Here is a 12,133-nt window from a genome sequence, read left to right as displayed (position 1 = left end):
GGTCACCGGACAAAGTTGTAACTCGGCCATAAAAAGGAACAAAATACTGGTACAATGATATGGATGAAATCTCAAAAACACGCTAAGCAAAAGAAATCAGACATGAAAGAATACACACTATATAATTTCATTTCTATGAAATACAAGAAAAGACAAAACTAATTTATAATAACAGAAAGATCAAGAGCGGTCTAGGCAGGGATAAGAGGTGGGGAGTAACTGCAGAAGGACACAAAGGAACTTTTGTTGAATGCTGGAAATGTTCTATATCTTGACTGTGGTAGTAGATTACATGACTACATACATACATTTTTAAAAACTCATTGAGCTCTACATGCAAAATTGGGTGCATTTTAACATATGTAAATTATACTTCAAAGTTGATCAAAATGTCATTCATTCATTAAATGTAACATTTTGCTTTGCACACAATAGACATTCAGTAAATTGAACAAAAATTGTAGTACAAAACATTCCTGAGATTCATGTAGAACGGATCAGTACACTGAAATCTGAATAAAGTATGACTCCTGACGGTACATAAATATACCCTATTTGTATTCACTGAGTATTTACTCAACACCTACTTACCACATGCCAAGACAACATACAGAATGCACTGCAAAGAAAGAAGTGAGAACAGAGAGAAGCCCATGTGTAACTGTATAGAAGAATGACAAGACATTTAAACTCACGTTGTTAGCAAGAATGCCCCATCACCACATCTCTCCAGAGCCTTTCGTGCAGGAGGTTTTGCTGCAAATTCCACAAAGCCTTTTCCCGTAGCTCTACCACGGTCATCCACAACAACCACAGCTTTCTCTACTGGACCAAACTGGGAAAATGCTTGCTCTAGAAGCTCATTGGAGACAACCGGAGAGAGGTTCTTGACAGTTAAGGCTGCTCCATGTGTAGCAAAACGAATTCGGAGAGGTCTGCTCTTCAAAATGGTGCCATCCAGCTCTGCTTTTGCAATTTCAGCCAGTGTTCTGGACTCCTTTTTAGGAAGAAAAAAATCACCTTTTTAAAAATTACAGTAACAAAAAATTTTAAATAGTGGTTTGTTTCTAGGGAGGAGAGCTGGGCAGCTTTAGAAAATGACTGATAAGGTCATCCTGTTTTTGCGTCATTCAATGATGGTATCACATGCATTTTATTAATATTTTAAAGATAATTAATTTTAAACATTTTAAGTAGAAAGTTCCAACCTCAATGTCGTGTAAAAAGTCATCACTTAAAGATGATCTACTCATAAACAAATTGCCAACTATTAAATATTCAAAGTAATATCTTTTATCAATCTCCTACATGTATTAAAAGAAACACATAATTACTTTTTGAGACCGATTACCAGTTACTAGAAACTATTACTGAAAATATATTAATTCTCTACACACTCCATGTTTCTGATATTTGTATCTTAATAAAGCGTACCACCTCTCCAATGCCAGACAAATCCCTTTCCATTTTTATTTCCATTTCTTTTATATTATCTATAAGAAAACTACTATCAGGTGTTATTAATCACCTCTTCTGAAATACTTTCATGGGCCACACATTTCTCACCGTTACAGTGAGAGAAGCAAACACACATTCATGGGCTGTAAGAGTTCTCTCCCAAAAAAAAGAGTTCTCTCCATTATACAGAAAAGTGCACATACACTTATTATAAACTAGAAAATATGTTCATTGCTGAAACTACAAGTTAAGAGAGCTTCCTTCTTGAAGAATTCAAAGTTGGTATAAAACAGGCATCTAAAACAACAAACTCGTAAACTTACTACAAGTATGTTCTTTTTGTGCTGTGAAAACTTCCCAGCAAAAACTGAAAGAGGCTTTATACGCATTTGTGAGAAAGTACAATGTACTTTCTTATGAATAAGGTCACAATAGCTTTTTATTCAATCCCTAAAATGTTCACAACAGCTTTAAATTACAGCACTTAGGCAAAAATCTACCTACAGAACCAATTTTACAAAGACAAATGAACCTAACCTTTTTATAGATATTCAAAATAGCCATTTTGTTTATTACTCTTAACTTAGTAACAGTAGTAGTAGTACCAGCAAACATTTCACGAATATCTAACAAGGGATATGTCCTTTGCAGCTAAGATGTCATGTAATCCAGCAACTCTGAGAGGCAGATTTTAGGAACAGAGTCTTGAATTAAAATGCTGTCACACATATAACTGGGAATGGAAAGAAACGTGAGGAAATTTCATGGGGTGATGATAACATCTTGATCTAAAATCATGAAACCATACACTTAAAATTTGTGCATTTCATTATATGTAGATTTCAAATACCTTAAAAAACAATATTGGACTCTAGTTAATGATAAGCATGCTGAAGTGTTTAAGAGTCATCAACTGATGGATGGAGATAAGAAATACAGATATGTGAAAAAAAATACAGCAAAATTCAACCGTAGAATCTAGGTGTTGAGTGTATGAATGTTCATTTTTATACTCTGAAATTATTCATAATAGTATGTTTGCGGGCAGGGGAATAGAGAGAGCCTGGAGGACTTTGTAAAACTGTCAAGTGTTTCTAGAGGGCATCTCCTGCTCAGATTCAGTCTGACATAGTGACAATGTCACGTATCTTCTTTTTTTCAGGATGAGCAAGAAATCTCCATTTTTTATGTTAAATCAAGTACTTTTTTACTGTTGGCAACAAATTCAATTTTTAATACTTTCTGGCCAAATAAAATGTTTATGCTGTCTGGAATTTTCAATGCCACAGTCCATCTTCAAAGTTTATACTTTTTATGGTTTTAAATGGTTCTACATCAGGGTTCCCCCAACCTCAGCACTAGTGACATTAGGGGCAAGATACTTCTTACCGTGGAGGGCTGTCCCGTGCACTGTAGGATGTTTATGCTAGTAGAGCCACCCCCCAGTTTGACCACCAAAAATGTCTCCAGACATTGCCAAATGTCCCCTGGGAAGCAAAACCGCTCCATTTGAGAACCACTGCTCTAAACGTGTATCAAAGTAACTGTAAAGTCAATTAAAATTATGTATTTGAAATGAACCAGATTTCTTTACTTCATAGCTCCCGATAATGACAATAAGATAACTTTTATTAAGTGGTTATTACATGCCAGCCATTCATTCCTCCCCCCATATATACACATATACACACACGTGTGTGTGCATTATCTTTCATTATCCTTACCAACAATCTAACGAAGTGGGTTTTGTTACTATCCTCCCTTCGCATATGGGGAAACAGGCTTGTAAAGGTTCAAGTACCTTGCCCAAGATCACACACAAATGCTGATTTCTATCTATACAAAATTCACAACCTCCATCAATACACCATAAATACAGCCTTCCAGCTGGTATCTCTGCATCACTGTTCATAAAACGTAAACTACAGGTTCTTAACTGAAAGGAATACAAAAAACAAAAAGAAACTGAAGTGACTACCCCAAGACAGAGACTGCTTCAACTAGGGTCTAATGATTTCCACTGGCTCCACTTTCACTTTCCAACAGCTCTTTCCAAAGCACAAGATCTTTTCTCCCACTGTTTACTAATGGTGAAAATTCCCCACCGCAAGAGTACTAATAAGTTAATAAGGAAATACACTGACGCAAAATGAAAAAATCCTTGTAGTCATTCAGTAAAGTTGCTTAAGTAGCCTGCAGTACATTCATACTGTGAAATACAATGTGGTCCTTAAAAAGAATCTAGTGCCATGAAAAGATGTTTACATTAAATAAAAAACTCAAAGCACAATACAATGTATATGGTACAATTTGATTTTTATGGAAAAATTACACAATGTTTAACAGTGATCATCTTTACTAAATGTACTAAGGTAGGGAAGATCTGCTAATGTTAGAATTGTAATTAACAGAATGTCTCTGAAAAAAAAGAAAAGAGAATGTCCCTGAAATAAAAGATGACTTCAAACTATATGCTGGGCAGGCCCATTACATTCTCTGCTACGTCTCCTCTAATATCTTATAGATCTAATAACGATCTACAAGAAGCACATATCATGTCATAATTAAACATAAAAAAGCACTAGAGGAGGGGGTTTAGTCCCCAGTGACTGACTAAAAGTAAATTCAGTTGATTTTAATTCTTTAATTAGAACAATGGTTCTCAAACTTTAACAAGTATCAGAATAACATGGAAGGGTGGTTAAATCCCAAAATTGCTGGGCCCCAACCCCAAATTTTCTGATTCAGTAGATCAAGGGTGGGGCCCTAGAATTTGCTTTTCTAACAAATTCCCAGTTAACAATTTTTGAGATGGTTTAGGGTCAGCATTGGTATTATGAACGGCAGGGAAGATCATTTAGGTGGACTTCTGCTTACACTAGGAAGAGATCTGAACTTACTGGACGGGGACCAACCACACTTTTGTGAATCACTGCTCCAGAAATCTGGTTTACTAAAGCTAAAAGTAGGGGAAAATAAAAGCAGAAACCAAGTTCCAGTCAAACTAATGACAGCTTTAACTACAGTAAGCTTGCTTTAAAATGAACTACAACTTTTCAGTAAATTTGTCCAATCTAAATTGTCAGTAACCATCCAAAACCTAAAAAGCAGCGTCTGGGTCTAAAATTCCACAAAATGTGTCCAAAATACACACAGTGTTTCTCATCGCTCATGTACCATGGACTCAACAATATGGGTTAGAACCTCACGAGTAGCTGCCACTTAAATTCTTTTCCCCACCATTACATACAAGGAATGCTGACCCTACACCATCTCAAAACTGTTGCCTCACCTCATCAATTAACTGGAAAACTACAATTAACTAGAAATAAATTAAATATTAACTACTGAACAAGTAAAAAGAATTCCTAAAAACACAAATCAGATCAAATTATACCACTATTTTAGAGCCACTACACCACCAGTACACACTACAGCCACCATACGATTACTTATATTCAGATCAGGTATGCACTATGATTTTTCTAAGTAGAAAAAAATACATAACTCAGAAATATTTAAAGCTCTTAAATATACCTGTTAAACACAGAGTTCAGGTTAAACAGTAAAATTATCCAAGAAGTAAATCTCATAAACTAAATTCTAATTTCCAACTGACAAATTTTTAACATTCCTACACAAAAATTTAGGGTGATGGAGTCTAGGAGCATATCTCAAAGGAGCAGACAACAGCAGCCCTTCTCACCTCCCCATTTCATAATCCCACAGGTAATTTTTTTAAAGAAAAGAAAAGCGAGGACCTGTATTTTCCAATATAGTAGCCACAAACCACATGTGGCTATTTAAATTAAGAATAAAAATACAGTGGGTGTGAAAAAGAATTAAAAATAAACATGGGGAAACTGAGAAAAAAATAAATAAATTACAAAAATAAATTAATTAAGAATAAATAAAATTTAAGAGTCAACTCCTCGGCCGCAATAGCCACATTGCAAGTGCTGAACACTCACATACGACCAGTGGCTATTCTATTGGACAGTGCAGACACACTGAGGGAGGAAGAATTTTTAGTAGCTTTAAAATTAGGAAGGAAAAGGATTTTTCCACATCAAAAAAGAAATGTTTATTGGCTTAAGTATAAGGCTTCCAGAACAGGGAAATTCAGCCTTACCTTTCTTCCTCCAGAATATCAACTTCAAAATAGAACAAGATGGTGCCAGAGGCCAAAGATGGTTAAAATGTTAAATAACACCCTTCTGGAAAGTTTACTAAAAGTTGCCTATAACACGTTATTGTAGAAGCCTAAAAGCTTAACTTCCTTTATTTTAAGATAAGTTTTGGATTTACGTTAAAAATAATTTTAGCAAGTGAAAGGCTGTTTCTCTAATGTCCAAAGGATAAACATACTTATAATTTCATGTTCAAAATGCCAATTATTAAACTTGAATTTTAAGAAAATGTCTAACCCTTCTCTTGAAGCCATTTAGATCTTCAAATGTTCTCCCTAATACTAGTGTCACTGAATTATAATCAGTTTTGTCTACATATTAAAATTTTGCCTTTGTCTACTCACGGAGAGAACTCGATTTTGAAAGTGTAAGTTCCAAAAAGAAAGCTTCGGGAAACTGCAATGAACATAAAATTTGAGGATCAAACTAGAAAGACAAAAGACACAAAACCCACTTATTTATATAAAGCGGCCTCCCTCTAAGAAAGATATTCTGTTGGGGAAAACAAAATCCATCTAAACACGAATTACATTAATGCTGTATAAGTGACACTGTGAACACAAAGCACAGAGAAAACCCTAATAAAGTAGCTCTTTTGTCCTGTAAGTGTAAACGCTCACTGCTCAAATTTCTTTTAAAGATAATTAGGGAGGCATAGTTTATGCATGATGTCGGAAAACCCATTAAGGTTTAGACTGAAAAGGGGTAAAATATGTGCTATTCTAGTATCACAATGTATAAGCGGGACATAAAATAGCAGAAGTCCCCGTGGGAAGCACGAGGCACGCGCTGAGGAGAGGGGAGGAGAGGGGATACGAGGGGAGGGGAGGGGATACGAGGGGAGGGGATACGAGGGGAGGAGAGGGGATACGAGGGGAGGGGAGGGGAGACGAGGGGAGGGGAGACGAAGGGAGGGGAGGGAGACGAGGGGAGGGAGGGGAGGTAGACGAGGGGAGGGAGGGGAGGTAGACGAGGGGAGGGAGGGAAGGTAGACGAGGGGAGGGAGGGGAGGTAGAAGAGGGGAGGGAGGGGAGGGGAGGCAAAGGGAGGAGAGGAGGGGAGAGGAGAGGAAAGGAGGGGAGGGGAGAGGAGAGGACGGGAGAGGAAAGGAGGGGAGGGGAGAGGAGGGGAGGGGAGAGGAGGGGAGGGGAGAGGAGGGGAGGGAGGGAGAGGAAGGGAGGGGAGGGAAGGATGACCTCTCGGCCCTCGCGGCCCCGCGCCCCGCCCCCGGCCGCCCCTCACCAGGCGGATGAAGCCGAAGCCGCGGTCGCGGTTGATGAACACCTCGCTGGGCTCGCCGTAGCGCTCAAACAGCCGCTTGAAGTCGTCCTCGGTGATGTCCGTGGGCAGGTTCCCCACGAAGAGGCGGCAGCGCTGCGTGTACGTCTTCTCGCCCGGCTTGAGAAAGCTCTTGATGTCGATGGTGAAGCCGCCCTCCTCGGCCGGCCGGTCCTCGGCGGGCACGGCGGGCGCGGGCGGCTCGCCGGGAAGGGCGAGCGCCATGGCCGCCGGCTCGCCCTCGCCGGCCGCCGACTCTAGAGCGCGGAGGCGCGCCGGGTTCTTCTCGATGCGCACTTGCTTCAGGTTTCCTCTCAGCATCATCTCAGCGCGTGCCCCCCCGGACCCGGCCTAGAGCTCGACCTGCGTGTCGATGTCCGCGCACGGAACCGGGGTCGGGAAGGACGCGCTCGGGTACGCCGCCAGCTCGCCGCTCGCACTCAAGCCCCGGCCGCTCGCCCAAGATGGCGCCGCCACAGCCGCGGTGGGAGGGAGAGACGCCGCCGAAGCCCCGCCCCTCCGCCGAAGCCGCGCCGGGGCCAACGCGCCTGCGTACTGCTGCGCCCACGGCACCCTGGTGGCGCGCGCGTGCGCACCCTTGTGCGCGCGTCCCTGTTCGCAGCCTTCCCAGGGCTGAGAGGAAGGCAGATCCCTAGCACCGTAGGAGACAGTGATGTTGGAAGTTGCAGCAGTGTGTGAAAACGCAGTGATTCGGGAAATGTCCACATTCTCTTAGATGCCCAGCTCAATTTTCAATGACAGCAGAAAGTGAAAACTTGCAGATTTATACATAGCATTGAATAACGAGGTATTTCCCAGTAATTGAAACAAGTAAAAACACATTTCTGCCCTTTTCAAGAGCAAGCTTTTATTATATTTCCTAATGAAAAATCCAATTCTATAAAATAATTATGATGTTGATTATTCACCTCAGAGAAGGACTCCGTGAACACCTATGGACCACACCCTAGGACAGGGTCATCAAACGTTTTCTGCAAAGCGCCAGATGGCAAATATTTTAAGATCTTCAAGCCATAATCTGAGTCGGCCAAACTACTCAGTTCTGTCCAGTACCGCTCCTGGCACGTGGTAGGTCTTCATTGGGTATTAAAAAGAAATGAATTCACAGTCACTTTACAAAACCGTTCAGTTTCTCGTGAACTTAAACAAATGCTTGATTTAGAACAGCAATCCCTCTCCTAGTCATCCAATTGAAATGAAAACTTGTGTTCACTCAAAAACCTGTATGAAAATGTTCATACGGCTTTATCTGTAATCAACGAAAACTGGAAACAACCCAAATGTCCAACTGGTGGATAGTCTAACAGTGGTACATTCATGTAATAGAATATATTCAGCAGTAAAAAGGACTAAACTCCTGATAGATGCAATAATGTGACTCAAAGGCTACATACCGAATATTTGACATTCTGGAAAACTAGCTACAGAACACAGATCAGTGGTTGCCAGGAGCTGGGAGGTAGGGAGGGGTTGACTAAGTAGAGATACAGAGAAATTTTTGGAAAGATAAAAGTACATCTTGGGACTTCCCTGGCAGACCAGTGCTTAGGACTCCACGCTTTCATTGCCGTGGCCCCGGGGTCAATCCCTGGTTGGGGAACTGAGATCCTCCCCACCTCACTCACAGCTGATATTGTCAAATTTATTAATTTCACCGAAAAAAAAGGCACAGTAAATAAGGCGCAGTGGTTGAGAGTCCGCCTGCCGATGTAGGGGACACGGGTTCGTGCCCCGGTCCGGGAGGATCCCACATGCCGCGGAGCGGCTGGGCCCGTGAGCCATGGCCGCTGAGCCTGCGCATCCGGAGCCTGTGCTCCGCAACGGGAGAGGCCACAACAGTGAGAGGCCCGCGTACCGCAAAAAAAAAAAAAAAAAAAAAATCCCCTCTTAGGCCAAACCACTGGATGGCAGGTTTCAAGTGCTTCGCTTCTATAGTTACCTAATCCCCTTCCAAGTGATTAGTTACTTGATCTATACTGAACTATTTCCATCAGCAAAAGAAACTGTTGATAAAACTTTCATCTTGGAAAAAAAAAGGAAAGAAAAGGGAAAAACCTTCTCTACACCGCATGTCGTTCTTTAGCTACTATTTCTTTAGTCAAGAAAGAAAGAAAGGAAAGAAGAGTTGTCTGTTTTCTGTCTCGATTTGCTCATCCTTGATTTCTTCAGCCACACTGATCAGATGTCTATCCCACATTCCATCCCTCTGAAACCTCTCTTGTCACCATGGGCGACAGCTTCCACTTTGACCAGATGCAGCAGTCATATCACAGATCTTCCAGCAGCATTTGATGTTGTAGATCTGGGCCTGAGTTCTTTCATGTGTAATGTGGGAAGAATACCTTCTTTACAGAGTTACTGTGCCTATTAAATGAACTGAAGTATAGTCTTTGGAAAATAATCTGGCATCATAAATACAAGTACTATTATCGATCACTTCCCTCCTACATTTTTGAAACACTGCACTACGATATTCCCTGATATTCTCACAGCCACTGGCCGCTCTCTCTGTCTTTCCTGGGAATCTTCACTTGAGAACGTTGGAGAACCACAAGTCCAAGTCCTCCTCTCCTCTTCTGCTACACGCATTCCCTAGGTCAGACCGTCCACACCAGGGTGCCTCAGAAGCATTGGAGCAGGTTTTTTAAACCTCAACACTATTGATATTTTGGGCCGAATAATCATTTATCGTGAGGAGATGTTTAGCAGCATCACTGGCTTCTACCCGGTAGATGCCAGTAACACCCCACTCGCAGTGGTTACAAACCAAAATGTGCTGGGAATTATTCTAATTGCTTTACACTCACTCATTAATCATCACAACAGTCATTTAAGGTATATACTATTAATATCATCTCTTTTTTTAAGACTTTATTTTTTGGAGCTGTTTTCAGTTCGCTGCAAAATTAATAGGAAGGTATAGAGATTTCCCATGCACTCCCTGCCCTACACCTGCACAGTCTCCCCACTATCACCATCCCCGCCACATGGGACATTTGTTACACTTATTGACCCTACGCTGACATGTCATCATCGCCCAGAGTCAAGAGTTTACATTAGGGTCGCTCTTGGTGGTGTACAGACTCTGTGGGTCTGAAAAAATGTATAATGATGTGTATCCAGCATTGTAGTATCCCACATAGTATTTTCACTGCCCTAAATCTCCTCTGTTCTCCACTTGTTCATCACTCTCCCCATCCAACCCCTGTTAACCCCTGATTTCTTTACTGTCTCCATAGCTTTGCCTTTCCAGATTATTTCTATGTAGCCTTTTCAGTCTGTCTTCTTTCACTAAATAATATGCATTTAAAGTATTCTAGGGCTTCCCTGGTGGTGCAGTGGTTGAGAATCTGCCTGCCAATGTAGGGGACACGGGTTCGAGCCCTGGTCTGGGAAGATCCCACATGCCGCGGAGCAACTAGGCCCGTAAGCCACAACTACTGAGCCTGCACGTCTGGAGCTTGTGCTCCACAACAAGAGAGCCGCGACAGTGAGAGGCCCGCGCACCGCGATGAAGAGTGGCCCCTGCTCGCCGCAACTAGAGAAAGCCCACGCACAGAAACGAACAGCCAACACAGCCAAAAATAAATAAATAAGTAAATAAATTTTAATAAAAATAAAAATAAAGTATTCTAGGTCTTTTCCTGATCTTATAGATCACTTCTTTCTAGTGTTAAATAATATTACACTGTCTGGATGTACAACAGTTTATCCATTCACCTACTGAAGGACAACTTGGTTGTTTCAAGTTTGGCAATTATGAATAAAGCTGCTATAAACATATGCATCTGGGGCTTCGCTGGTGACGCAGTGGTTAAGAACCCACCTGCCAATGCAGGGGACACAGGTTCGAGCCCTGGTCTGGGAAGATCCCACATGCCGCGGAGCAACTAAGCCCGTGCGCAGTGGTTGAGAGTCCGCCTGCCGATGCAGGGGACACGGGTTCGTGCCCCGGTCCGGGAAGATCCCACATGCCCGGAGCGGCTGGGCCCGTGAGCCATGGCCGCTGAGCCTGCGCGTCTGGAGCCTGTGCTCCGCAACGGGAGAGGCCACAACAGTGAGAGGCCCGCGTACCGCAAAAAATAAATAAATAAATAAGAGATCTGTAGTTTTCCTCATATAGATCTTGTAGATAAATTGTTACATTTATATCTAAGTATTCTAAGTATTCATTTGTTTTGGGTGGCAATGTAAGTGGTATTGTGTTTGTAATTTCAAATTCCACATGTTCATTGCTGGTGTGTAAAAACATTACTGACTTTTGTGTATTAACCTTGTATCCTGAAATCATCCATTTACTTTTTTTTTTTTTGGCCATACCACGCGGCTTGTGGGGTCTTAGTTCCCTGACCAGGGATAGAACCCGAGCCCCCTGCATTGACAGCATGGAGTCTTAACCACTGGACCGCCAGGGAAATCTCCCCCCTCCATTTACTTTTAATCTATATATGCCTTTATACATTTTTTAAAAGATTTATTTTTTTACATTTATTTATTTTATTTTATTTTTGGCTGCATCTGGTCTTAGTTGCAGCACACGGGATCTTCACTGAGGCATATGGGATCTTCCCTTGCGGTGCACGGGCTCTTTGTTGTGGCATACGGGCGTCTCTCTACTTATGGTGTGCAGGCTCCAGAGCACGTGAGCTCTGTAGTTTGCAGCACGCAGACTCTCTAGTTGAGGCACACGAGCTCAGTAGTTGTGGCGCACGGGCTTAGTTGCCCCACGGCATGTGGGATCTTAGTTCCCCGACCAGGGATCAAACCTGCGTCCCCTGCAGTGTAAGGCAGATTCTTTACCACTGGACCACCAGGGAAGTCCCTATACCTTTATATTTAAAGTGGGTTTCTTATACACAACATAGAATTGGGTCTTGTTTTTTGATCAACCCTGTCTTTTAATTGGTAATCTCTGTCTTTTAATTGGTGCACTTATATCAATGATGTTCAAAGTGATTACTGATATAGTTTGATTAATATATACCATATTTGTTATCATTTTTCATTTGTTGCCCTAGCTCTTTGTTCCGATATTTATACTTTTTAATTGAAATATAGCTGATTTACAATGTTATGTTAATTACTGCTGTACAGCAATATGACTTAATTATACATATAATACATTCATTTTCATTCTTTTCCATTATGGTTTATCATGCTCCTATTTTTGTAGACCACACTTTCTG

The 12,133-nt window shown here is 41.6% G+C and overlaps 1 protein-coding gene across 11 annotated transcripts in view; it reads right to left on the bottom strand.

The window, feature by feature from the left end:
- Positions 1-7,397, bottom strand: part of PSPC1 (paraspeckle component 1) — a 118,058-nt gene extending 110,661 nt beyond the window's left edge. For all 11 annotated transcript variants that reach the window (XR_016388760.1, XR_016388765.1, XR_016388759.1 and 8 more), the window contains exons 1-2: positions 6,891-7,397; positions 696-997 (exon numbers count right to left, since the gene is read on the bottom strand). Coding sequence is in view for 1 of the 11 variants with exons in the window: in XM_022574440.2 (XP_022430148.1) it covers positions 696-997; positions 6,891-7,250 (662 nt within the window). In the remaining 10 variants the exon portion in view is untranslated. The remainder of the gene's footprint in view (positions 1-695; positions 998-6,890) is intronic.
- Between the last annotated feature and the right edge of the window lie 4,736 nt (positions 7,398-12,133).

Source organism: Delphinapterus leucas, chromosome 18, assembly GCF_059928025.1.
Source record: "Delphinapterus leucas isolate spDelLeu-1000000601 "Yukka" chromosome 18, BTC_Dleu_Yukka2, whole genome shotgun sequence".
In the NCBI taxonomy this organism is placed as follows: Eukaryota; Metazoa; Chordata; class Mammalia; order Artiodactyla; family Monodontidae; genus Delphinapterus; species Delphinapterus leucas.
The sequence above is the reverse complement of the archived record's forward strand: the minus strand, read 5'-3'. Positions and strand labels throughout refer to the sequence as shown.